We start from the raw sequence: 26,337 nt of genomic DNA on the forward strand, positions 1-26,337 counted from the left end.
AGTATATGTGACACGCAAAAAAAAATTGAGACTCTTGAATTTAGTATATTCTTAAATCATATTATTATTTCACTTGTCAAAATGTGTGTTATTCATATACTATTTTATAGATATAATAATATGATTTATATAGGTTTGTGTCAAAATGTGTGTTATTCATATACCACTTTATAGATATTATTTAAAAATCGTTTTTTATTCATTATTTGATTCATCATATTGTCAAAAGACTAAAAAGATAAACTTTAAACATTCAATAAAATTTGAAATGGACAAGTTTGATTTTGAAGTCAATGGATTCTATACTGTAGATTTTCAAAACTTATAAACCTTTTGTACTTTTTTTTCTCCATACTACAAACTTATAATAACATTAAAAAATTCTTAATTAAGTGGATCATTAAATTAACTGTGTGGAAAGTTTCTGGCATTCCCATTCGACGTTCATATATATATCGAATGTGACTTGATCAAAAAGTTACAAAACTTTTTTTTTTTTTTTTTTTTTTTTTTGTTACAAAACTTTATTAATGCCAATGATTTATTTTTTTTTTGTTAAAGAGTGCCAATGATTTATGTAATCTCATACAAAATTATATTTGAACATTCAAACATCGGCTGTCTATAGATTCCGTTGATAGATACATATATGACATTCACATTTTATCTGTCAAGCTATGATGTTGATCAGGTCATCCTTATGCTGTTCAGCATGGACCTTGATATTTATATGTGCATGAACATCTGATATAATAATCATATACATATATATATATATATATATACTACAAATAATAAAATTGTGAACCCTTCAAATACTCAATTACTGTAACTAAAAAAGCAAAAGAAAAAAAGAAAAAAAAAACTCTATTGATAGTGAACTTGTAGATTAGAACTTTATTTTGTGATTAGAAATAATATCTATACCCAGAAAGAAAGAAAAAAAAACAATATTTATCAAAAATCAGGCACTATGAATATCGGGTAAGATCAGTCCATCTAAATTATTATGATCTCTAGAACTTTGTTAGAAGAGATCGAATATATTATGTAAAAGGAACGTGTTACGTGTATCATCAACTTCATCAATTATATACCTCAAATTGCAAAATATATAATAGCTGAAAATAATAAAGATTTTATTTTATATGTGAAAACGTAATGATTAGCATGATTTCCAAATGAAACTGAACTTTAGCCATTATCAGTCGTGTCTCCCAAATTGTCTTTCTTTGGCACAATGCATATCACTTTCCCACTAATCCTACGCAATTGTTTGTCTTGAGAGTCCGAATTCTAACCAAATCCTTTACAATCAATTATATGTTAAAACAACTAAACAATAGAACACGTTATTCATGTTGGTTCATTTTATTTACTTTATCTTCAGTTTGGGATCCGAGGTTAAAATTTAGACTTATTTACTTCTTTTTTTTTTTTTTTTTTTTTGAACAAAGACTTATTTACTTCAAGTTTTGAACTTTTGCGCGCAATGGCCAAATAATGAAATTGCATTCAGCAAAAGTCGACCATTGGTCAATACTCAACCATAAAAATAACCACTAGATGTTGACAGCAAAAAGTTAACCACTAGCTTTAACTTCTTTTTTTTTTCACTAGCTTTAACTTCGCTGGATTCTATTTTAGTATTTTTTACTACATACGTACGTAACACCTTACATTATTTCCGTAATTAGTACGATTACGATATTATGTGAACTATAAAGATAACTCGTACGGCATGCATTATATGAAGCTATTTTCATAGATGATCTAAGAAGCCGGGGAACAAATTACAGTATATATGTAGATGCACTATAAAGGGTTTTGAAAAAATAGTTTAATGATGATACTCAAGTTTGACTAAAGTGACTACCAGCGGTAAATATACTTCAAACAACAAATATACTTAAAATTTTAAATAAACTGTGCGCAAATAAAGAAATACTAATAGCAGATAAATAAACAAAATAAACAGAGTTAGTCTTCTATTTTGTTTTCCCTGTTGTATATATACAAAATTTAAACTAATATGTATATATACACATTAATCTGCCGACAAAAAAAATATATATACATATATATATACGCATATACGCATTAATCTTGTAACATAGATTAAAATATATGCATACGCATTCTAAAACCTGACAAATTGGCTATAGAAAATACCATATATAAGAACAACGGTTCTAAGAAAGGAAAAAAAACCTATTTTTGTTGAGACTTGCACGTCATACTATGTGATTTTTTCAATTTTTATTTCCACATATAATGGACTCAGCCCAAGGAAACTCAGTCTCTCTCTCATCTTAGTCCTTCATTAATCTCTTTGTTGCTCTCTCTCTCAAACACACTAATCATAACCATGGGAGACAAACCACTTCTTCAGAAAGTTAGGGTTCAAAAAGACATTGAATCGTCAGATAAAGGGGTTCGTGTAAACGACGGTGATGGTCCTGTCACTTTAATTCTACTCTTCACAACCTTCACTGCTCTTTGCGGCACCTTCTCCTATGGCACTGCCGTAAGTTTCTTCATACTCACTTCTTCTTCTTCTTTTTTGTACTTTTTCTATATTTTCTGTTAAACTGAACACATAATTAAAGCCCATTAATTAGTTATCATAAGTTTGAAACGAAAAAAATAAGTTATAACTTAATTGTTTAAAATGTTCGAAATAAATTTATGATGGCTATCGCTCAGTGTTTCGTTGGTTCCCTTTTGATTTCTTGTAATAATGTTTGAAAGAGGAACGTTTTTGTTTCTCTTAAAATGTCTAAATCTTATATATGTAAAAATCAAATCAAATCAGAGAGAAGGATGTATCAATTAGTTATAAGGAGTATGCTGTCGCGAAAAGCAACATTTTTTTATGATTAATGACCAAATGAGTATTTTAGGTTTATTTATTTTGTTAACATGGCAGGCCGGCTTTACATCACCAGCTCAAACCGGGATTATGGCAGGACTGAACCTTTCTTTGGCTGAGGTCAGTGCTGAGTTGTTGAACTTATTCCCCTGTTTGCTGATATAATTTTATTTAATTAGTTAATTGTCCTCTTACCAAAAAATAAATTTATAATAGATGGATTGTGTCACAAATATATATAGTACGTATATAAGATAGAAGTTAAAGTGTTGAATACGAGGTAGAGTGGTAAAGAAGATATACAAATAGTGAGTTTTTGAAGACTAGATTTACTTTTTAAATAAATGATTTTCCGCCAAGTAAACGTGTAAATTGCCCTAGCCAGTATAAATTACCTATTATTTGTGTACTTAATCTGGGGTCTAAGCCGGTTGTTTCATTTGGGTATACCTTCATAGTTCATAGCCTGACCTTGATCCGTTTTTGTGTTATTTAGAGTTTAGATTTTCTAAAGTTACAAGTATATGATTTTTTTTTTTTTTGGTAATTACGTAAGAGTATATATGCTAGTGTCATTGTAATACAGTTTGCTAGAATTGTTCATTTTTCAAATAATATTAACTATAACCATTTTAACATAAATTATAAAAGTTAATTAAGTTGTTCCGTACATGGATGTAGTTCTCATTCTTTGGATCCGTCTTAACAATTGGTGGACTTGTGGGAGCAGCGATGTCGGGAAAACTTGCTGATATACTTGGTCGAAGAGGCGTAAGCTCTTTTACATTTATCCATCTTTAAAACTAATTTATCATCATTACTAAAATTACAATTAATTCCATTACGTATATAGATTCTTTAGAAATATTAACTCCAAGAAGAAGAAAAACAGCGTTTTGATGAACGATAATGTGCAGGCTTTGTGGGTTTCTAACTCGTTTTGCATGGCCGGCTGGCTTATGATCACCTTCTCTCAGGTTTCTTTTATAACTTCTAACCATAATAAAAAAAAAAAATTAAATAGCCTTTGTTTGCCACGTGTGACATTAGTTTAGTCGTTTGACTGTTTCACGACTATTATTTATTGTAGCTACAAAGATCTTTCAAATCAAAAGTTCAGACGAATTAATTATTTGCTGTTTCTAATAAATGGTTTATATTATTGAAGGCGACTTGGTCCCTTGATATCGGAAGACTTTTTCTCGGGGTCGCAGCTGGCCTAGCTTCTTACGTGGTACGTAATTTAATAATTCGCCTGATAACTACTAGGGTTTAATTAGTTTTCACTACAAGCAACCAATAAATTAATTGTTTTAACTCCAAATCTAATCTTAGGTACCAGTCTACATTGTAGAAATCGCGCCCAAAAAAGTTCGAGGCGCGTTCTCTGCGATCAACTCGGTAATACATTGCAAAAATAAAAAATTGTTTTCTACTAGTTTAAAAAAAAAAAAAATTGAATAGTTTTCTTTTTATATATAACAGCTTGTGATGTGTGGTAGCGTTGCCGTCACATTCCTCGTTGGATCAGTCATTTCATGGCAAAAATTAGCTCTCATAAGTAAATCTTCGACTCTCCCTATTGAAAGGAACATATAAATAAATTTTAAAGTTGTATTTTTATGATATTTAACTAGTACTATAATTTTAAATTTACAATCAAGTTCATAAAATAATCGCTTTGTGTCGTTTGGAGTTGTGCAGGCACGGTTCCTTGTGTTTTGGAATTCGTCGGTTTATTCTTCATACCGGAGTCTCCTAGGTGGCTGGTAATTATTTAATATTGTTCCTATCAATTAACGCACCGTATCAGATACATATATATACAACATACTTTTGAGAATCGTTACAAGTAAATTGAACAATTTTTTAACAATCTTTGCAAATTTAATTATAGTCTAGAAATGGTCGGGTACAAGAATCGGAAGTTGCACTCCAACGCCTACGAGGAAACAATACTGATATCACCAAAGAGGCGGCAGAAATCAAAGTAAAAAAAAAATCTGTTTAACAAATAGACACTATTTAAATTAAATTCGATAAATATAATATTTAAAGAATACATTATATATTTTGATCGTTTTTTTACAGAAATATATGGAAAATCTTCAAGAATTCAAAGAAGATGGACTTTTCGAGCTCTTCAACCCACGATACTCTCGTGTCATTACTGTAAGGATCTTTTAATTAATTGAAAATTAATGTGTTTGAGGCTTTACTAATTGCCGTAATTAATATTTGTAGGTGGGAATTGGATTGCTAGTACTACAACAACTTGGAGGTCTTAGTGGCTATACATTTTACCTGAGCTCGATTTTCAAAAGATCAGGTAATACTTTAAATATAATCTCTTAGTGAGAAAAGAATTAATTTGTTAAAAACAAATCAGATAATGTGATCAATAACGAAATTAATATAGTATAATTTAATTGTTTGGCAGGGTTCCCTAACAACCTAGGAGTAATGGTTGCAAGCGTGGTGCAGTCTGTGACAAGCGTTATAGGAATTATAATCGTGGATAAATTTAGGAGACGATCTCTTTTAACGGTTATATAGCTTATTATAATTTCTTTTAGTTAGTGAACTATATAGTGTATACAATGATATAGTGGATAAATCAGAAGTTAACGTCGTTGACTTACTTATTTGCAGGTTGCGACGGTCATGATGTGTTTGGGGTCATTAATCACAGGATTAGCGTTTTTGTTTCAGGTTTTTTTATCAAAAAAATAAACTATAATTTATGTCTGTTTTTCTAAGAACAAAAAGGGTTTTATTACTTTAAAAAAAATATGTTTTCAATCTAACTGATTAAGTAATCAAAACTAATTTGCAGAGCTATGATTTACTTCAAAGTTACACCCCAATTTCAACATTAATGGGCGTGTTGGTACGTAACAGTACTACATATAATAATTTCGTTCTCCTTCTTACATGAACATAATTTATAAGGTACACTTACCGACTTTTGTTGTAGGTTTTTCAAACTTCGATCACAATCGGAATAGGAGGTATTCCATGGGTTATGGTGTCCGAGGTAATCATTTAATTTATCTTCCGTAGTATGATGATCGTAACGAGATGAATAGTTCAAAACTATATATATATATATATATATATATAGCTATGTTTTAAATTTAATACATGGACGATATCGTACGTACGTAGTCAAACTCAAAAGCACAAATGCCTATAGGTTGTGCTTTAACACACACACAAAATGCCTATATATTATGACTACGCTAGATGATAAGTGTTTTGTATGCACATATATAATATAGTTATTATATCTGAGAATATTATAAGTTGAGTGCTAAGTTGCTAGCATTTAATTTATAATTCAATATGTAATCTAGATAAACCTATTTCTAACTAGCGCTATTCTATTTCGTTGGATGAGTATAGATGACACCGATAAATATAAAAGGCTCAGCAGGGACGCTATGCAATCTAACTAGCTGGTCCAGCAATTGGTTCGTCGCTTACACTTTCAACTTCCTCTTCCAGTGGAGCTCTTCCGGTAATTCACTTCATTTTTACAAATATATAAATAAAATCCACTAAGTTTTGATCAATTTAATCATTTGTTGATATTTAAAAATTGTAGGTGTGTTTTTCATATATACCATAATATCGGGTGTGGGCATCCTATTTGTGACAAAAATGGTACCAGAGACTCGAGGCCGTTCGCTCGAAGAAATTCAAGCTTCTATTACCCGATGATAAAATTATTTATACTTCTTTTCTTTTTATTTGATGTCAAATTCATATAATTTTAAACATGGCCTCACTTATCAATTAATTCAGAGTTGTTTGGTCAAAGATATATATGCATAATTTGCATATCAATCAGTGATTGAATCACCATATATATATGATTGGTTCATTTTTAAGGTTAGTTGTTCATGTTTTGAGATACATATACAAAACAAATTTGAAGTTTGAATAAACATGTATTATTACTTGAGTTTAAATTTGGATGGTAAATTGGTAATGTATCAATATCGCTACTAAAAATTAGTAAGTATAAATAAAGTTCGACCATATATTGGGCCATATATAGGAGTTATTGCTATCCAACCATGGTTTGTTAACTAGTTAAAAATATAGTCTAAATATATGTACAGTGCTATTCTATGTTAGAATTAAAGGAAAAAAAATTGTTTACCTCAGTCAAATAATCGTCATTATTCGGTTTTGGTCACGGTCCAAGAAAATTAAACAGATCTAAAATCCTCAAAAATCGTTTACGTCAGTCAAATAATATGCGTGTTGAAAGTTCTCTCATTCTCTCATTTCTCTCATTCTCTCATTTACATGCACTCATGCAGTACTCTTTTATTGTTCTTTTTGGTTCATATCTGGATTTTGCGATATTTGTATCTAATTGAGTAAATTGCATTTAGAGTCTGACTCCAATGTAGACGGTACGTTTCAGATTCATCTATGAAACCACATAGATGGTTATTTCAAAAATAACTAGGAGTATGTCGGATGCTGCTAGGTTAGATATATATATTAGCTCACACATCTTTTTGTTTTCTTTTCGGCACACTTTTGGAAAAAATGGCTTTAATTACGTCTTGTCGTGCATCGTCGTTAATGTTTACATCGAATATTTTCTAGGGTTTAAACTTAAACGTTAAATTGTGTTCTTCGTTTGCGTTGACTAATAGTCAAATTAAAATTATAAGGTCAAAGAAACATTGAAGAACGTATAGTCGTATAGACTAGTCACCAAGTATATATAGCTCGATTAATTTGTAACTAATTCATTTATTTCTGATCAGAACCCGATAATAACACAAAATCATGGAACGAATAACTTTAGATGAATAATATATTAATGTTTTATCATATTACTTTGGTAAATTAGAACCATTGCCATGCATAGCGTTCCATGCTTTAACGTCAATATATTGTAGGCTTGTAGCTCTCATCAATGACGTCCACCGCCGAAACCACCTCCAGCACCGGCTCCACCACCAAATCCACCACCGGCACCACCTCCAGCTCCTCCTCCAAATCCACCGCCACCGCCAGCTCCACCTCCAGCTCCACCTCCAAACCCTCCACCTGCACCACCGCCAGCACCACCACCAAATCCTCCACCGGCACCACCGCCTCCACCAAGACCACCACCGCCTCCAGCACCACCACCAAATCCACCTCCAGCTCCACCACCAGCTCCTCCACCTAAACCACCACCACCTCCAGCTCCTCCTCCTAAACCGCCACCGCCTCCAGCTCCTCCGCCTAAACCACCTCCAGATCCTCCGCCTAAACCACCTCCAGCTCCTCCCCCAAGGCCTCCGCCTCCTCCAAGACCGCCTCCTCCACCAAGACCGCCACCTCCACCAAGACCACCGCCTCCACCGAGGCCACCTCGATGGTGGAAGAACGTCTTTTGATCTTCGAGACCACTCTTAAGCTTCCTGTTAGCGACGCTAGCAAATGAAGTGAAAGCAAAAGAGCCGACAAGTAAGGCAACGAGAAAGAGTGACTTGGAAGCCATGTTGATCTTTGTGTTTTGTGTATGTGATGATGAGGAACTCTGTCAGCCAATAAGGTGTTTATATAGCACGAGGTTGAAAGAATCGAAGAATTGAATAAAAAAAGAAAGTAAAGATTTAGAGTAGTAATTATCATTAATTCATCTGCTCATCTAATTCATGTTGGCAAATTTAATGCAATCCCTAACTACCAGTGTTGACAAACATGTTACTCATCCACATGTAGTAGACCCCTTCTTTTATTCTTAGACTGTTTAGTATTTAATAGTACTCATTTTCTTGCCTTTCACATTTAAATGTGGGTGTAGGGTTGATATATGCATCTGATTTTTTTTTATTTTTCCTATGTCCGGAGTTATTTAATGTTTTTGTTTATATGTTTATTACATTGTGTAGTGTCTACCATTATAAGAAAAACAAAGATATATGTATTATTATGTTTACAGTACATAAAGTTTACACATTACGTATGAAATCCAAAATGTTCACTAATTTTTTTTTTGCTGTTAATTATCTTTGGAAGAGGTTTAGATTCGGCATCTGCCTCGCACTGGCACATTGTATAATCCAATCTTGTTGTTTCATTTTTTATTGGAGTAAAAATATTCATCTTTCATTTTAATTTATAGGAAAGAGAATAATGCTTCTTTTTTTTGGGCAAAGGAAAGAGAATAATACTTTGACGCCAAAAAAAAACAAGACAAAAAAAATGAAAATAATATGCAACATTTATGTTTTCAAGACTTGGTTCACTTCTTGGATTCAATGCTTTCTTCTTAATGACGTTCTCATCCATAATATGAGCATCTAATGATAGTTGTCAAAGTTTTGTGGTCCTAATAGTAATTAAATATATATGAAAATAACTTAAAACCAACTTGAGACAAATTTGATCTCAAGACTACACGGTTGAGATTAGTCTGAAAGAAGTTTGATATCAAAACAAATAGAAAGTCTAAATGTGGTAATACACGAAAACATGATACTTGGTATACAATTACAATGACCTTGGATCTTCTATGTTCCATAGTTTTCTATATAAAGCAAAATTATGGAGATCATGTTTTTTACTAATATCTTGCCTTTCAAGCATTTAAATTTGGGTGCAGGGTTGATGCATCTGAGTTTTTAGATTATTCTTATGTCCGGAGTTATTTAATGTTTTTGTTAATATGTTTATTACATTTTGTAGTGTTTACCATTATAGAAAAAATTAAGGTATATATATAATTGTGTTTAGGATACATAAACTTTACACATTTACATATGTAATCAAAAATGTTAATTTTCTTCGGAAGGTTGAGATTCGGAATCTACCTAGGTCGCATAGGCACATTGTATAATCTAATATCGTTGTTTAACTTTTACGCCAGTAAACTATTCATCTTTTGTTTTTATAAGAAAGAGACATGTTGACGGCCAAAAAAAAAAGAGAATAATACGCAACATGTCGATGATTCAAGAAGCTTGGTTCTCTTCTTGGATTGAATGCTTTCTTCTTAATTACGTTGTCATCAATTAAATTTGAACATCTAATAATATATTCTCAAAGTTATGTGGTCCAAATACTCCAGTAATTAAATATATATGAAAATAACTTAAAACCAACTTTCGTCAAATTTGATCTCAAGACTATAAATTACGATTTATATTAGTCTGGAAAACGTTTGATATATCAAAAACAAATAAAAAGGTCTGAAAAGTTATCATATTAATGTGGTTATACACGAAAACGACATGATACATGCATCCATTACAGTGATCTTGGATCTGTATATGTTCCATATATAGTTTCTCTTTATAAAGAAAATTTATGGATCTGTATATGTTCCATAGTCATCAAGGCGATATATATCTCATGCAGTCATGTGTTTCACTAATATCATGCTTCTTACGCAAACCAATTAACCAGCTATCTAGAAATACATTTGAGTTTTTCAATAGAACTAAAAACATCATTGAATCCAACATTCTTCGGACGAATTTAAAGCATTCGCAGACTTTATATAAATACAATGATACAATCGTATTTTAACGTAAACAACTAATTGCGATAAAACACTATGTCACAATTTCTTTAAGTTTTTTTCGTTGTATACATTTGGTATCAAATGATTTCCTAAACATACATATATCAATAGTGGTAATTTATGATGCATTTTCCCATTCTTCAAAAGCTTATATCAATCACACATATTGACATATTGACATATATATATATATATATATATATATAAATTTACAGTTTCATTATAGATATGCATGATTTCTTTTTTAATTATGATAGACTTTGTTTCATTTCACATGTTATTTTACTATTTTTATTTTCCTTTCTCAAAACACTGATATTTAATTGGACGCCGATGGTAGAAAAAATGGTAAAACTGCAAAACTTAATATAAGTTATTTCGATTAGGCTCAGAAGCTTTTTATATTCCGTTTGTTTAGCCTAAATGATTTTGTTATGTGTATTTCTAGGTTCGTAATAGGAACTTCTCCCTTTTACCGGTAAGTCTTATGCTTTTATCCTAGTGTGAAGTGTAAAGACTTGTTTTTTGCACCTTGTGGTTGTTGATTCATTCATGAATTTTTTATTTTACTTGACACCATTTTAAAAAGAAAAGAAAAAGAATCTATGAATTTTTTGTTGTTATTTTTATTGAATTGCTTTAGTGAAAATGATTATTCTTACTTTTTTAGTGAAATTGTATCGCATAGAAACAGTTCCTATCTTTTTTGGTTCTTTCCACGATATAACTTTTGTTTAGTTTGCGAAGAAGAAAAATAATGTCTTTAACCATAAATCACAATCAGAAGAATGTCTACTTACTCTTCCTCATCTGAAGATATAATGTGAATTTTGAAATCTAAAAACAAATCACTAAACGAATAACATATGATTTTCAACTTAGTGGTTGTCTCTCCTGAAGGGATAGGGTCATGGAAAGACATAGAGTGCGGACTACGCTTGGCCTCCCTTACGGTTTAGTGTAACACTTACCCTAATGTTAAAAAATTTGCAAGGAGCCACATCCTCACTCCAAAACTGTTGCTGCACGGTAGTCTCAACCACCTTTACTGCTAAAGGCCATGACTTTGAGGTTCTTGACAATGGCTGTTTGTGGCGGTCATGTTTCAATATATTGGAATGTTGACGTGTTGCCCGTGTCGGCATTGTTCCTTGGAGCGCGTGTCGGCATTGTTCCTTGGAGCAGAAAACAATGTCGTCCACTCTTATGCAGCAGACTGCATCAGAGAGACTTTCTTGAGTGGGCTTAAAGATTGTGATTGGACTCAGTATCTGCAGACTGAGATGATTAATTTATTTGAAGCCCTCAAGTTTCCAGGTTCCGAGAATAACTAGTACATAATGAGGTCTATATACGTAAAAAAATAGAAGGATTTAAATCTCAGGATAAAACATGTTATTTTGATTTTCATAATCAATAAAGATTTTCAAATCCTATATGGATTTACAAATCAATAAACAAATAACACCCCATTAGAAATACTGATGGATTTGTTGCTTCATTTTCACTTTGAAGTGAACCCTTTTCAAAAAGAAAAAAAAAAGAGTATGTGAACAAAAACTACACACTAACATGGCAATCTATCTTAACATTTGTGAAGTACATTTTTGTGCTATCTTTACGGATCGAATCAAAATTAAAATATATAACCCGATTCATTGATTTGGATTCTCAGAATTATAATAGTTTACAATATATATGGTCATTCATCAATATCATATATTTTTAATTTCTATCATTAAATAAATATGGTAATTAATAAAAATCCTAATATTCATCGAGATTCTAATCATTTAATATGAAATTATAACTTAAGACCAAAATTAGTTAAAATCAAAATCGAATAGTATATATTAAAATTTAATAAAATTTCTTATTTAATAATTCTTAATAAAATATACATACTTACTATAATTTTTTAAAATTCAATACCTATTTATTTAATAACTATACTTTAAATGTTTGCAAATACAATAAAATAAATATAAAAGTTTAATATTTTATTAAAAAATAAACATCAATTACTTTATAATTACATACAAAAATATATAAAATATTATCTATGATGTACCAAGAGGTCAATCATAGTTATATATGTAATATGGTTGCAAAACTAATGAGGTGTCATTTGGAGTGACATTTTTAGAAATGAAGGTGGGAAATTGGAATTAGCTTCACATAAATACATAAATTAGTCAAATGTGAAGATCTTGTTTTTTGTTTTTTTCTTTAATTTTTTACCAAAATTACTTTATTATATGTGATTTTCTTCGTGATACTTTTACATTTCATAGTAAAACAAAAACAAAGACACGAAAAAATATAAGAATGTGAGTATCGATAGAACTAAAAACATCATCAAACTGAAATCAACCTTCTTCCAACTCATTAAAAGTATTCCCAGACTATAATTTATATACAATTGTATTAATATTTATCATAAACAATTACTTTCGATGAGACAATATATTATATTATATGTCACAATTTCTTTAAGTTTTTTTCTGTATATATTTAATATCAAATGATTTATTTTACATTATTGAACAAAAATTAATCCATTTTTAAAATGATTGTTTTGCTAAACATATATATATATATATATCTATATCTATATATATATATATATATAAAGTTACCTTTCTTCACTTCTGGTGCTGCCATATCAGCAACTCATTCATTAATTTTTTGGGCCTATTCTAAAACACTTATCCACTAAACAGTTTCTAATTTGTTTGTTCATAACACTTGAAAAACTCATATTAAACTCAAACGTTTTACTTCTTCTTTCTAATTTCTAATTTTGACAAAAAAAAAACAAATAATCTTTCAACTCTCAGACCAATATATTAAAAAGGCCCCCAATATTAACAACAACATCTAGATCCATGAATAAAAACAAAAAAAATTGTTAACAAAAACATTTAGGTTATTGTAATCTGTTATACAAATTAAAGGTGGTTTCATTAAAACACTAAAAAAAAGTTACCTAAAAAAACATTTTTCTCTGAAAACTACTTTATTTTAATACATTATAATAATTAATAGTATTTAGGACAAAATAATAGAGCAAAGGGTTAATTCGGAGACCATCAACAACTTCAATACAGTATATGTCTTAAATTTTAAAAGTATAGACCAACAAGTTCATAATAAATTTAAAACAGAATTTACGAATTTGTTGAGATCAAGCCACACAACAAAATTACTCACACAATGGATAATAAACAAAAACGCCATTAAACACAATTACTCAGACAATGATATGACAAAATAATGAGTAAGAGAGGTAACGACAATACTACATAAAATCTCAATATAAAACACATAATTAACCAACAATAAAGACAAACCAACAATTAAGCCATAATACCAAAACGTAACTCCAATGCACATCAACACTATAAAATACATGAAAAATTATGACCAAAACAATTCAGAAGAAACATACAAAAAATGTACCAAGTAAAACCATACACCCTAGAAGAACTCCCAAATGAAATCTTCGGAGATATAATGGCACGAGTTGCTCGCGTTTCCCGCAAAAACGTAAGACATATATTGGAAGCATCACCACCACTTGCAAAGACAGCCCAAGACAATTGAGTATACAAAAATATCAACTTAAGGCTACAAAATATGAATCTATTATCAACAATAAATAGAGACAAAGACCTTCATGGAAAAATACCTCGCAAGTCAAAATGTGGAGACACACTACATAAAACGAATTCAAGAATATTTTCACAAAAACAACATAGATTCATGATTGGAATATTTACGAACAACAGTAGTATTTACCTTTACAAAATTGTAATGTTATGCAGAGGCAATATTGTGGAAGGAAAACTTTTGTTAAATAAGCTGGACTGGAAACAAAGTAAAACAAAGACGGATTAATGATAGAAAAAGACAAACAATCATTATATGGAGTCAGGATAACAAAAATACAACTCTATTACGCTACTTTGGCGGTTGTTCGATCAACCATCACGTGCAACATCAATGACGTTGAATACAGATGCAATAACTATTTCAATTATATTATAATTAATATTACAAAACTATCCAACTTGAAAAAATTAAATAACAACCAAACCAATGAATCACAATATAAAAACAAAAGGCAAAATAACAACAAAAATTAAATAACAAATAAAATAAAAATAAATAGATAATAAAATTTCCGCGCGTAGCGCGGACAACGAGCTAGTATATATATATATATTATATCAACAATAGTGATAATTTATGATATATTTTCCCATTCTTCAAAGCTTATATCAATCAATTTTTCTTTTTTACAATTTCATTATATGCATTATTATTATAAATTTTTAGTTATGATATACATTGTCATTTCACAAGTTTTTTTTTTTGTTTTTTTTTCCTAGAATGCAGATATTTTATTTAATGCCGACGGTAGAAAAAATGACAAAACGCGAATATTTTATTTTACATTTTATTAAATAAATCACATCGACAGAGAGAAGTTTCGCGCCCTTCTCACTTCATCTTCCCCAACCTATCTGCTCTTTCTTCACTTTCCCTCTCTCTATCTCTCTCTCGTTCTAGTCTGCCGCAATGGAGGAAATCGACGACACAGAAATCGAATCACAGGTATCTTCGATTACGTTTTCTCCCACAAATTCGCGACCGGTCTCTTCTGATTTTGCTATTCGTCACTTGAGAAATCGGAGGGTTTTGTAAAAGTTTGATATCTAGTTTCCGTGATTTAGGGATTCGACAATTCAAAACCTCGAATCTATTGTGGAATCGATGTGTATCGATCTCGCTAGAATAGATATTGAATAAACCCTAGCTTTCCCCGATTTTGATCTTAGATTGGTTTAATTAGAAGTAGTTGGATCTAGTTATTGTGTCGATTTGATCGCATGAACACTGATTTTCTGAGACCCTGTGATTTCACACTGATTGTACCAATTTGTGAATATTTGTGATTTCACATAATCAATCTTGTTACTTACCAATTTGTGAATATTGTGATTGTACCAATTTGTTTTCAATGTAATGCAGGTTTATATGGCTTGCATTCAGCATGGTCGACGGTTAGTATATGACTTCAAATTCTTGTTTTGAATGCATCTGTTAGCTCATGGCTGGTGGTTATCAGATGGACAAGCTCATATCCTTCTCTTTATGTAGTAGTTTTAGTAAGGATCAGTATCTAACTTAAAACATTTCTTTTTCCAGAGTTGGAGTTTCTTACTACGACTGTAGTGAACGCAAGCTTCATGTGCTAGAAGTTTGGGAGGAAGATTGCTCAGACTTCACCTTGATTAATATGGGTATAAATTCTCATTATGAAACAGAATGGAATTTTTACATGTAGAGTTTACTTATATTGCTGTACGGCTGTACCACAGTTCTAACTTAGCTTGGTAAAGCGAGTTCTTGATTTACAACTACTTTGCAGCACTTTTGTTCTGCTACACTGTGCTTACCACATTAGTTTTTGGATCGCTTCATTTGTCTTGGTTATATATCTTCAGTAAAATATCAAGCGAAGCCATCAATCATTTACACAAGCACCAAAAGTGAAGAGTCCTTTGTAGCTGCTCTGCAGCAGAGTGGTATGGCACTCTCTATTTCTGTTGAATTATTAGCCCTTAAGTCTATGGCCTTTGCGTATTTTCATTGTTTCTGCAGATGGAACTGACGAGAATACCGTGGTGCGGCTGGTAAAGAGCTCAACATTCAGCTACGATCAAGCGTGGCACAGGTACAGAAAGTGTAATTAACTCCACGTATACCTTATTTATGTGACTCTTGTTAGTCATATTACTTGTTACAAGATGAATTCCCCATTTAAAAAATGGTCTGGTAGGAAACTGGTTCCTGCGGTTCCAGTTTTTTTACTCAAATATGATAGCTTACTTGACTCATGATATTTTTATTATACCTGCTGTTTTACACTGATTGTTATCCCAATATTGTGTAGATTGGTGTATCTTCGAGTAACAGGAATGGATGATGGGTTGAACATCAAAGAAAGGATTTGTTATGTAAGTTACAGCGGGGGAAATGTTAATCCCTCTTTACTAGGATTTTGATCACTTGGTTACAGTAATCTGCAGTTGGAATCTCAATCATAATGTAGAATTTATCTATATTTTCGATGTCACAATGAATTAATTTGACATTGTAGCTAACTAATTCTGTGGTTATTAACACATTTTCAGTAATTGGTAAAATAAGTTATCTATAATTGTATGAAGCTTCTTCCTTTTTGTTGTTTATTGCAGCTGAGTTCGATGATGGATGTGGGCAGTGAAGTCCAAGTTCGTGTTAGTGGAGGCCTTCTTGCTATATTAGAAAGTGAACGAATTGTTGAAACTCTGGAACAAAACGAATCTGGGACTGCGTCAATCGCAATTGATTCAGTCATGGAAGTACCACTGTATCCTCCACTTCGTCTGTTATGTTCTTTTGTCTTGATGAAAATTACTTTCCTGAACTTTTGGGATGATAATGTGCCTGCAAATCCTTTACAAAAATTTATAACAGGAACAAGTTTCTTAAACTTGATGCGGCTGCGCACGAGGCTCTGCAGATATTTCAAACAGATAAACATCCAAGCCATATGGGCATTGGCCGGGCCAAAGAAGGGTAATATGACTAAATGCCTTAGTTCATCTGTTGAATGTTATATCTGTTTTTCCTGCTTTGACTTATTGATAATCTTCATTGAATTTTTGATATGAAGGTTCTCGGTGTTTGGAATGATGAATAAGGTTTGCTTTCCTTGCATTGGTTCATTCTGGTTGATAATTCTTGGATTTATTATTTAACTTACTAGGCCTATTTCAGTGTGCCACCCCAATGGGTAGACGCCTTTTAAGGTAATAAATGTGAGTGATATATATATATATATATATATATATATATATATATATATAAACTGTTCTGAAGCAGATGTAATCTTACGGCATTGTTTCCCTTTCTCTCTATTTCAGAAGCTGGTTTATGAGACCAATTTTAGATCTTGAAGTGTTAGATCGCCGTCTCAATGCTGTATCCTTTTACTTTCTTGATCTCTTGTGAAGGACTTTGCTTTATGTCAAGCAGACTAGGAGTTCACAATCAACATGAAAGAAGAGAAACCAATAAATTAAACTATATCTCTGCTTTCTGCAGCCTTATCGGCATAATTTTAACCGATCTTCATTTGTTATGAACGGAAGAAAAATACTTCGACCATTAATTGACAGGGGCGCCTTTCAGGCTTTCACTGATGTTCTGAGATCTTTCTTTTGACTGTATTAGATTTCCTTTTTCATTTCTTCAGTAGAGCTAATGGCATCATTGCGGGAGACACTGAAATCAGTGAAGGACATTTCGCATCTGCTCAAGGTATGTAGGTACCATTATTCTATATATAGTATAGTTTTAGCATGCCTACCCCCTTTAGCCATAAGAGCCCGTGAAGAAAAATTAGGATTAGAAATTAATCGCACAGAGAAAAGTTTCCTTACAGTTTTGTGGTGTGTATATGTTAATTGTAGAAATAGTGTTATATGAGCAATTCTGCCCAGACAGAGAATGTGGATACATTGCATGCCATTTATCTTCTTGTATGCCTGGTCTGTAGATTCCATTTTTGTTTTGATAACACTTTTTTTTATTCTGGATATGGATGTTTTATGTTAAAAAAAGAAATTCAACTCTCCGACGTCCCTTTGTACCAGTAACGACTGGACAGCTTTTTTGAAGGTAAGTTCATTTTTTCTGACTATCATCTTTCATTTGGTCTATAAAACTAGTCTCCCAAGCCCCAATTTATGCTATCTTATTGTGTGCATTAGAGTATAAGTGCGCTCTTGAACGTTAATAAGATATTTGAAGTTGGAGTTTCAGAGAGTCTCAGAGAGCATATGAGACGCTTCAACTTGGACATTATTGAGAAGGTTACTAATGTTTATCATCAGCTTATGAACCTTCAATTTCTATTCTCCCACTCTTTGATCCACTTTCCTGGTTGTTGCTAAGTTCTCTTTTCCTGTTGCAGGCCGGCTTATGTATCAGCACAGAGCTAGATTATGTCTATGAGCTGGTCAGTTAATTTTACATTCCGTTTCTTTAGTTCCGTTATAATCTGTACTTTCCTCTATAAAAGAACAGATCTTGATTCTTTCAAAATTGAGGTCTTAACATCTCTCTTTTGCTTTCCTTAGAAATTTAAAACCTTAATGGAGTGATATATTGTTTAAAACGGGGTATGGGGCCATTCATTTGCAACATTTTTGAGTGACTAAAAGAAGATCAGCTAAGATTTATTCTGTAGAGTCACAATTTACTGGGTTATTCAGGCGTTGGATACCCCAACATTTGAGAAACTGGGTTAAACAAATTCAGCTAGCCTTTGAGTGAGAGATGTTGTAGGATATGTAAAATAATTATGACTACAGTTAGTAACAGTTAACTCCACAGGTCATTGGAGTCATTGATGTAACTAGAAGCAAAGAGAGGGGTTATCAAACATTGGTGAAAGAAGGATTCTGTGCTGAGGTTATCATAGAACTTCTTTTTATTCGGGTTCTCATACCGCTAATCCTTTTTGCAAGTAACTCATTTCTTATTTCTTATTTTACCAGTTGGATGAGCTGAGGCAAATATACGAGGAGTTGCCAGAGTTTCTGCAGGAGGTTGTTGCTATGTGATAAGTTCCCTTAATTGATATATAAGGATGAATCGGCATCTCTCTTGGCTGATTCTAATTACTGACAGGTTTCGGCGATGGAGTTAGAACAGTTTCCTCATCTGCATAACGAAAAGCTCCCCCCTTGTATCGTCTATATTCAACAAATTGGTGGGTCTGCAGTTTCACGTTTTAGTTTTCGCATAGGTTCTATACTATATCTGAAAAGGTTTAGATGAAGATTTTTAGACATAGTTGCCTTTTAGAATTCAACCTCATTATTAAGAAAGGTGAAATTCAGTTGCACGAATTATCAGCTCAACTATGGTGTCTATGCTTCTTGGTTGCTGAATATCCTTTCATTTTATGATACGTCTTTAACAAATTACTATGGTGTATTTCTTCACACTTTGTTCGTTTCTGTATATGAATATACACTTTCTCTTATGATTTATCTGTTCTGCAGGGTACCTAATGTGTATCTTTGGAGAAAAGCTTGATGAAACTGCACTTGACAGGCTTATTGAATTTGAATTTGCGGTACATTGTTTTGTGTTAAAAATCTTTACCCTTTGAACGCTATGTCACTATGAAGCAGAAATTCAATCTACAATTCTCTCTTGTGATTAGTTTTCGGATATGGATGGAGAGACTCAGCGATTCTTTTATCATACACCGAAGACACGAGAGTTAGACAACCTTCTTGGAGATATCTACCACAAAATTTTAGGTATGTCTGTATACTGGTTTATATTTTCCATGGCATATCCTTCTTGTGTATGATGATGTAGTATCTTGTTTTACAAATTTTCGCTGACAGATATGGAGAGGGCAATTATTAGGGACTTGCTATCGCACACACTTTTGTTCTCGGCTCACCTGCTGAAGGCAGTTAACTTTGTTGCAGAACTTGATTGGTAATCTATATTCCAAAAACTACGGATATCTCATTCCATTCTAGTCCTCTTAAAGAAAAGCAGCACTTTTCACGTACCTATTAACTAATTAGCTACTTATGAGTAATGGCTAATAACGTATTCATTCTTCTTGGCTTCTCTAGCATTCTATCGTTGGCTTGTGTTGCACATCAGAATAACTACGTCAGGCCTGTTCTGACTACAGAATCATTGCTTGATATTCGAAATGGAAGGTGAAAGTGACTCTATGAGCTGCACTTATGTCTTCTTGTTGCATTAATATATAAACTCCCAAAAAATTGTATCCGTAAATATCTATACTGGTGGGCAGGCATGTTTTGCAGGAAATGGCTGTGGATACATTTATCCCGAACGACACTGAAATCAATGATAGTGGTGAGCTTTTGACTCTACAGGTTTAGGCGTGCATTAAAGCTTAAATTGTAAACTAGTCTTTGTTCATCACCTGATTGTAACTTTGTCTGTCGCAGGCCGAATTCATATAATTACCGGTCCTAATTACTCAGGAAAGAGCATATATGTAAAGCAGGTCGGCGTTACTATTCTAAGTCTTGTTTCTCTTCGTCCGACCAAAGTGTGCTTCATCATCATGAATTGACAACTCAAGTCGAGCATTCCTTCTGGCTTGTTATTTGCAGGTGGCTTTAATTGTTTTTCTGTCTCATATTGGAAGCTTTGTACCAGCAGATGCAGCAACTGTTGGTTTAACTGACAGGTCAAACGTCCTGCATTCTTTGATCCTTCTACAATCACATTTTATGTTTATTTTTTATTACTAAGATTAGTCTTACAACAACAGGATCTTTTGTGCAATGGGAAGCAAGTTCATGACCGCGGAACAATCTACATTCATGATAGATCTGCATCAAGTAGGAATGATGCTCAGGTATTCCAAACCCTTCTATTCTAACTTGATTTCAAGCAGCTCCACTACTGATAGGCCCTTGTGAGCCGGTCTCAATCGCGTCGGTCAGTTAGTGACTTCTTGTTCACGAGCTACATTATTTAAGTTCATGGTGACCCAAGATAGCAAATATCAATCAAAATTCAACTATGGAAGAAACCAATTTGTACATTGTTCATGACTTATGATCTTGTTCCTAACAATTGTGATTTAAATTTTCCAGGCAGGCAACTTCAAGATCTCTGTGTCTATTAGACGAGTTTGGTAAAGGCACTCTTACAGAAGGTAAGGATTTCTCCACCCTCTGCATTGGATAAAAGGCATGTGTCTGTTAAAACTTCTGCGTTACCCACACTCTTATTTTAAGTACAGATGGTATTGGCCTGCTTGGTGGGACAATAAGTCACTTTGCTACATGTACAGAGCCACCAAGGGTATAGCATTCTCTTGTCTGTCTTTAAGCTTGTATGTTCTTTTATAAACCCTTACAGGGCGTTGCCTATTGATTCATGCTTTCAGGTTCTAGTATGTACGCACTTGACTGAACTACTTAACGAGAGCTGCTTGCCTGTTGTATGTACTCCGATCCAATCCCAGATAACTAAGCAGATTTTGAAGTAGTTCCTCGCTTCATAGTGAGAGTCTCATCATCTTCTGTCTTTTTCAGTCTGAGAAGATTAAATTCTATACAATGAGCGTTCTTAGGCCAGACACAGAATCTGCAAACATGGAAGATATTGTTTTTCTTTATCGGTATGGAGTCTCAGCGACTAGCATTCTATTTAAACTGCCTACATTCTTAAGACTTCCATGTTTTAAGCAATGGTTTTGTTTGCAGGTTAATTCCAGGACAGACTTTGCTGAGCTATGGTGAGCATTTTTTTTCCTTTGGGTTATTGTCTACATGATCAGCTTCTTGTGTATACACCGAACTTCATCAAACCTATTTATGTAATGCAGGTCTTCATTGCGCACTACTCGCTGGTACATATAGGAATAGTACAAAATATTAACTCTAGTAAAATTGATGACAATGTTTACTAATGTGGATTTATAGAGTAACAGAAGGAAGTTTTCACTATTATTGATGGAAGGTGTTCCGGAGGAAGTCGTGAAGAGAGCAGCCATCGTGTTGGAGGCCTTTGAAAGTAACAACAGCGTCGATAAACTAAGCCTTGACAAAATATCATCTCAAGATGAAGCATTCAAGGTCTTTTTGCTCTCTCCTACTTTCACAAACTTATCCCTTTTATCTCCTGTCCTCATGGCCTCACCAAAGGTGTACGGAAACCGAATGAAATTTGCAGGATGCTGTTGACAAGTTTATGGAGTTTGACATCAGTAAAGGTGACGTCCGTGCCTTCTTTCAAGATATCTGCACTTCCTAATAAACCCTTACTCAATAAGTGAAGACCCTTATACAAAATGTAACCAACAACAGTAGATTTTTAAAACGGAAAGTTTTTATTAAAATAGAAGAATTACATAAATATTGTATTGGTTGGTAATTTAGTTTGACTTAATGTCTTCTCTTAAAAAAGGTAAATAGATAACAAAAACAAAAGCCACACTCGAGTGTGCCAAATATAACCGAAAACAATTTGCGACTACTCTGTTAGTTAGACCAAACTGAACCTTTTCTTTAAAAAAAACTTCCAAAACAATGGCTATACTCTTGTAAAGAACAACTAGTAACAAACATATTACAATGCTGTATTGCGCATAGAAACATATCTTGGTGAGATTAGCGATTATTCAGACTTGCAATTTGGGGATAGAGAGGTGTGAAAGAGAGAGCTTAGATGCGTCTGATCTCCGCGGAAACTCTGAACTTCAGAGGATGAGTTTAATGGGTTGCATTCTCGCCTTTCTTCCACAGCTCTAATGTCTTGTCTGCTTTCACAATGTTACCAGCCTTGAACTCATCAAATCAAAACACACTGCATGTATACCGGGTGCACTGTCCAGTGAACCTGACCATGTCGATAACAAAAGACCCGATTACTAGAGAGCACAGTTCTATTTACACAGCTTGAACAAGAGAGAGAATCCTTGATTCGTTAGAACTAATCATAAACCTCTATGACTTGTATATAAAAACTAAGACCTATCACCCAGACCCAGACAGTAAATTTTAGCCATTCAAAGTAGAGATGAGTAAAGGGTGAAGAAATATGCATGTTTTGTGCGGATATCCATACCTACAAGCGGAAAAAGGAATTTTGACAACACACTCAGAATAGTGGAGACAGGAACAAGACCTTAGTTAGTTTTGGTTTTTGGAGATGTGAATCAATGAACTGTAGAACACTTTCAGCTGATGATAGATGCCTTTTTGCCATCACCGTTTTGAGCTACAGATCTCGTTTGAGGATTTAACCCGCATCTGGAAGGAAGGCTGGAAGGGTGTGTGCTCTCTTGGCCTTTTGGAAACCTTTAATTGTGGTTGCCCTCTTTTGTCGCATTTAGAACTCCCCCCTCTGCTGCCAAATTTGTTCCTAGAGTGGCATTGGAAAGATATGTAAATGTGTCAGTATAACCCCAAATTATCAAGATCCAAAACACATCCAACAACAAGCATAGTAAAAAAAAAAATGAAATGCAAGCAAGTTTTCAGTATCTGATCCTGATTATATGCAACTGGGTAGAGCTCTCAGGACACAGACTGTGTTTTGATCCTAAAAATTCATCAGTTTCTAGTTGATTCATCGATAACAAGGCTAGGGAGGAAGACGTTTCAATATCAAAATGTATCTCCAATCGAAGAAAGCCTAAGTTTTCCAAAGCAAATCAAATGAAATTCGAACACAAAAAACCCAAAGAGGGATGAGGCTAAAACAAAATCAAATCAAATCAAATCATCGGAGAGGTAAACAGTGCTTGGATTTGAAAATCAATTCCAAAAGCTAAAGTAAGAGCAAAGCTTTTAAGTGTAATTTACCCGCCGGGAAAAATCTTCAGGAGCAGAGAACTCTTCTACGTGATTCATCAGGACGCTTCTAATAAAATTGCTCGAATGGAGAGAACAGGGCTGTCGAAACACCTGGTCCAAGGTCCCGTCTGGAATCTGAGACGGCGACACTGGCTCGACCTCCACGTCGCAGTCTCCGATGAATCGAACGCCAGGCGAGCATATGGAACCCAGTTGAAAGGAGATCCGATGATGCAGCGATGATTAGGGATTTGGAAATTGGCGCCTTGTTCGTTCGATGATGAGATGATTAGCAGCGAAACAATATTACTACTACTTACTAATTAGTAATTACTAGTAGTGTAGTAGTACTTTGCTAATAAATAATTATTATTTTACTCTACTAATACTAGAATTTTTTCCCCCAATTATAAAGCAAAAACACCAATTCATTAACTTTTTTTTTGATACATATACACATATAAGTTGTGTCACATCCCTTAAACGCATCAAATGAAATCCAATGTTTTTGTTCTTTCGGCCTCCGTTTCTCCTCATTTTCTCCTAACACTATTATCATATGAGTTGTGTCACATCCCTAGAGGCATCAGTCCAATTTGTTCTATGTGTCACATATAGTATAAGAGAATTTTTATTATTATTATTATATTACTTTATAGTTATCCACCAATCTTCATAAAGCTTTATTTCTTTCCTTGCTCTATAATACTACTAAAATATAGTATAGACCCTCACATAAATGTTTCCTTGAATGCTATGATAGACATATATGTAATTTTAGTAACCACTTAGCTGTCACATCCCTAGAGATATCAATCGATTTATTCCAATGTTTTATGTTCCTTCTCTTTTGGGTTTTGGCCGGCCTCAGTTTCTTTCTCCCCATCTCTCTTACCAATATTCATTCCTTGTTCATTTCTTTATTCCTTCCAATAGGATTTTTATACCCCACAAAACTATCTATGGAGTATCAAAAACAAAAAGAAACACAAAATCACAAGTACTATACTATTACTTTCTACAGATTACTTCTCCCCTCTCCAATTTTGTTTTTTACCCATATTCTCTCTCTTCAGACTCTCTGTCCCTTCTCCAATTTGTTTTTGTCATACTCTCTCTCTCTCTTCAGCACTACCCCTAAACAGCTAAACCCACCCTATTAGTTTTTTTACCCACACACAATAATATTTTTCATTAATTTCTTTCTTCTCTCTTATCTACTAGTACTATTTTGTTCTGACACAAGTACAAATGCATGCATATCCCCTAAATACAAATTTAACTTTTATTTTTATGACTGATTTATGTGAAAGTATATATGTATCTGATATGTTTTACTTTTATTTAAAGATTCATTTTTCTTTTCTTTTTTTTTTGTTTCTTTGGGGTGGGTTTAACGTGATATATATGTCACGAAGTTTCTAACGATTTTAATTGTTTCTATTTGAAATTCGAAACTCAAGCTTGTACGTTCAATTAAAAATATAATACTACTACTTCTACTACTGTAGTAACAAACCTTGGAACAAAGTCACATGCCTACTCTCTGCTCTGTAAGAAATGGTAAACTGCAAAGCCCTCAGCTCAGGAAAGAAACACAATCCCAATGATGCTATGATGAGATTCTCTTTATCGTATTATTATCTTATTTTTCTTTTAATTAAAATAACATTTACTAACATTTTGAATAAGTCCACCGCGTAGAAATTATATCCATTGTAATCAGTTTATAATCATTTAATATGGAAATCCCTCATTAAAAAAAAAGTGAGTAACGATGGCCAGATTGTTCTTAACCAATGGGAAAAATAAGGGACAACACTACACGACACACAACTGCAATGTAATTGGAGAATGGGAGATAATAGTGTCAAATGCTAATTTGCACCTGTCTTTCTTGGTCTTTCCTATAAAGGAGAATCCACAAAGCCAGTTGTCACTTCTCTCGTTCTTTATACAATAAGAACAAATTAAACACATCCCACGCACACATGCGCCACCATGCCATGCATTCGACTATTGCTTTTTGCTTAGTAACTATTGCTTTTTCCATTATCCAATATAATAATATTCATATAAAACGTAGAATAATTTTTTTTTTGATAAACTAATATGAGGATTTTAATTTACCATTGTATATTTTAAAAGGCTATTTTATGTAATGTAATCTCCATATTCAAAAATCGTTTTTTAAAAGAAAAAAAAAGACATAATGGTATATACACGTAGTATTAGTATATGACTATATGTGGTTGATCATCTTGAATAGTATCAACTGATCATTACAAAATTTGTACTACTATTTAATTTAACATACAGTCGCATTAAATAAACACCAAAGTTTGAATCAATAATTGCATTTGTAAGCAGGGCCGGCCCGAAGGTCTACGACGCCTAAAGCAGAACCGGAAAATGATGCCCTTAATCCCAATTAATTTTTTCTTAATCCCAACTAATTTTTTTCTAAACTTTAAAAATGAAATTTCAGT

General features: G+C 32.9%; 3 protein-coding genes and 1 long non-coding RNA gene across 9 annotated transcripts; 2 read left to right on the plus strand and 2 right to left on the minus strand.

Moving 5' to 3' along the window:
• The first annotated feature begins 2,250 nt into the window (after window positions 1–2,250).
• On the plus strand, window positions 2,251–6,765 carry LOC104765925 (putative sugar transporter ERD6-like 13). The gene is made up of 17 exons (XM_010489718.3): window positions 2,251–2,527; window positions 2,930–2,992; window positions 3,554–3,643; window positions 3,790–3,849; window positions 4,041–4,106; window positions 4,208–4,273; window positions 4,358–4,433; window positions 4,577–4,641; window positions 4,770–4,862; window positions 4,964–5,044; window positions 5,117–5,201; window positions 5,313–5,419; window positions 5,525–5,584; window positions 5,709–5,762; window positions 5,850–5,909; window positions 6,278–6,392; window positions 6,480–6,765. The coding sequence occupies exons 1-17, from the start codon at window positions 2,369–2,371 to the stop codon at window positions 6,593–6,595; spliced, it is 1,416 nt and encodes a 471-aa protein (XP_010488020.2). The 5' UTR covers window positions 2,251–2,368; the 3' UTR covers window positions 6,596–6,765.
• An 863-nt stretch (window positions 6,766–7,628) lies between these two features.
• LOC104765926 (uncharacterized) lies at window positions 7,629–8,429 on the minus strand. 3 transcript variants are annotated; one of them, XM_087503344.1, is made up of 2 exons: window positions 8,084–8,429; window positions 7,629–7,837 (listed from the first exon to the last, which is right to left on the minus strand). In XM_087503344.1, exons 1-2 carry the CDS (start codon window positions 8,385–8,387, stop codon window positions 7,812–7,814), a joined length of 330 nt encoding a protein of 109 aa, XP_087359470.1. In that variant the 5' UTR covers window positions 8,388–8,429; the 3' UTR covers window positions 7,629–7,811. The 3 variants fall into 3 exon arrangements, with proteins under 3 accessions (XP_087359470.1, XP_087359469.1, XP_087359468.1); XM_087503343.1 differs by having other exon boundaries at window positions 7,629–7,879; XM_087503342.1 differs by having other exon boundaries at window positions 7,629–8,429.
• Window positions 8,430–14,795: 6,366 nt separating this feature from the next.
• Window positions 14,796–22,406, plus strand: LOC104765927 (DNA mismatch repair protein MSH5-like). Of its 3 annotated transcripts, none has more exons than XM_010489720.3 (34): window positions 14,796–15,035; window positions 15,453–15,484; window positions 15,630–15,724; window positions 15,929–16,009; window positions 16,086–16,158; window positions 16,378–16,441; window positions 16,682–16,836; window positions 16,944–17,045; window positions 17,143–17,170; window positions 17,247–17,278; window positions 17,393–17,450; window positions 17,703–17,789; window positions 18,093–18,149; window positions 18,242–18,343; window positions 18,445–18,489; window positions 18,867–18,944; window positions 19,031–19,081; window positions 19,164–19,245; window positions 19,541–19,614; window positions 19,705–19,804; window positions 19,895–19,991; window positions 20,135–20,224; window positions 20,323–20,387; window positions 20,483–20,541; window positions 20,651–20,727; window positions 20,812–20,898; window positions 21,140–21,201; window positions 21,289–21,350; window positions 21,436–21,489; window positions 21,584–21,669; window positions 21,755–21,786; window positions 21,877–21,900; window positions 22,011–22,126; window positions 22,224–22,406. In XM_010489720.3, the coding sequence occupies exons 1-34, from the start codon at window positions 15,000–15,002 to the stop codon at window positions 22,302–22,304; spliced, it is 2,424 nt and encodes an 807-aa protein (XP_010488022.1). In that variant the 5' UTR covers window positions 14,796–14,999; the 3' UTR covers window positions 22,305–22,406. The 3 variants fall into 3 exon arrangements, 1 of the variants encoding a protein (XP_010488022.1); XR_015590973.1 differs by having other exon boundaries at window positions 14,840–15,035; window positions 21,974–22,126; XR_015590972.1 differs by having other exon boundaries at window positions 14,840–15,035; window positions 21,982–22,126.
• On the minus strand, window positions 22,362–24,416 carry LOC104765928 (uncharacterized). Of its 2 annotated transcripts, none has more exons than XR_015590974.1 (3): window positions 23,858–24,416; window positions 23,178–23,414; window positions 22,362–22,889 (listed from the first exon to the last, which is right to left on the minus strand). It is a non-coding gene; the product is annotated as an uncharacterized LOC104765928 (long non-coding RNA). The 2 variants fall into 2 exon arrangements; XR_763938.3 differs by having other exon boundaries at window positions 23,118–23,414; window positions 23,858–24,162.
• Between the last annotated feature and the right edge of the window lie 1,921 nt (window positions 24,417–26,337).

This window comes from Camelina sativa, chromosome 19 (assembly GCF_030686135.1).
Source record: "Camelina sativa cultivar CO46 ecotype springtype chromosome 19, ASM3068613v1".
NCBI classification, from domain to species: Eukaryota; Viridiplantae; Streptophyta; class Magnoliopsida; order Brassicales; family Brassicaceae; genus Camelina; species Camelina sativa.

Coding starts and splice junctions, on each gene's coding strand:
- LOC104765925 (XM_010489718.3), top strand. CDS start 2,369: ATGGGAGACAAACCACTTCTTCAGAAAGTTAGGGTTCAAAAAGACATT. Junction 2,993..3,553: donor TGAACCTTTCTTTGGCTGAG/GTCAGTGCTGAG, acceptor ACATGGATGTAG/TTCTCATTCTTTGGATCCGT. Junction 4,107..4,207: donor CTGGCCTAGCTTCTTACGTG/GTACGTAATTTA, acceptor ATCTAATCTTAG/GTACCAGTCTACATTGTAGA.
- LOC104765926 (XM_087503342.1), bottom strand. CDS start 8,387: ATGGCTTCCAAGTCACTCTTTCTCGTTGCCTTACTTGTCGGCTCTTTT.
- LOC104765927 (XM_010489720.3), top strand. CDS start 15,000: ATGGAGGAAATCGACGACACAGAAATCGAATCACAG. Junction 15,036..15,452: donor ACACAGAAATCGAATCACAG/GTATCTTCGATT, acceptor AATGTAATGCAG/GTTTATATGGCTTGCATTCA. Junction 21,490..21,583: donor ACGAGAGCTGCTTGCCTGTT/GTATGTACTCCG, acceptor TGTCTTTTTCAG/TCTGAGAAGATTAAATTCTA.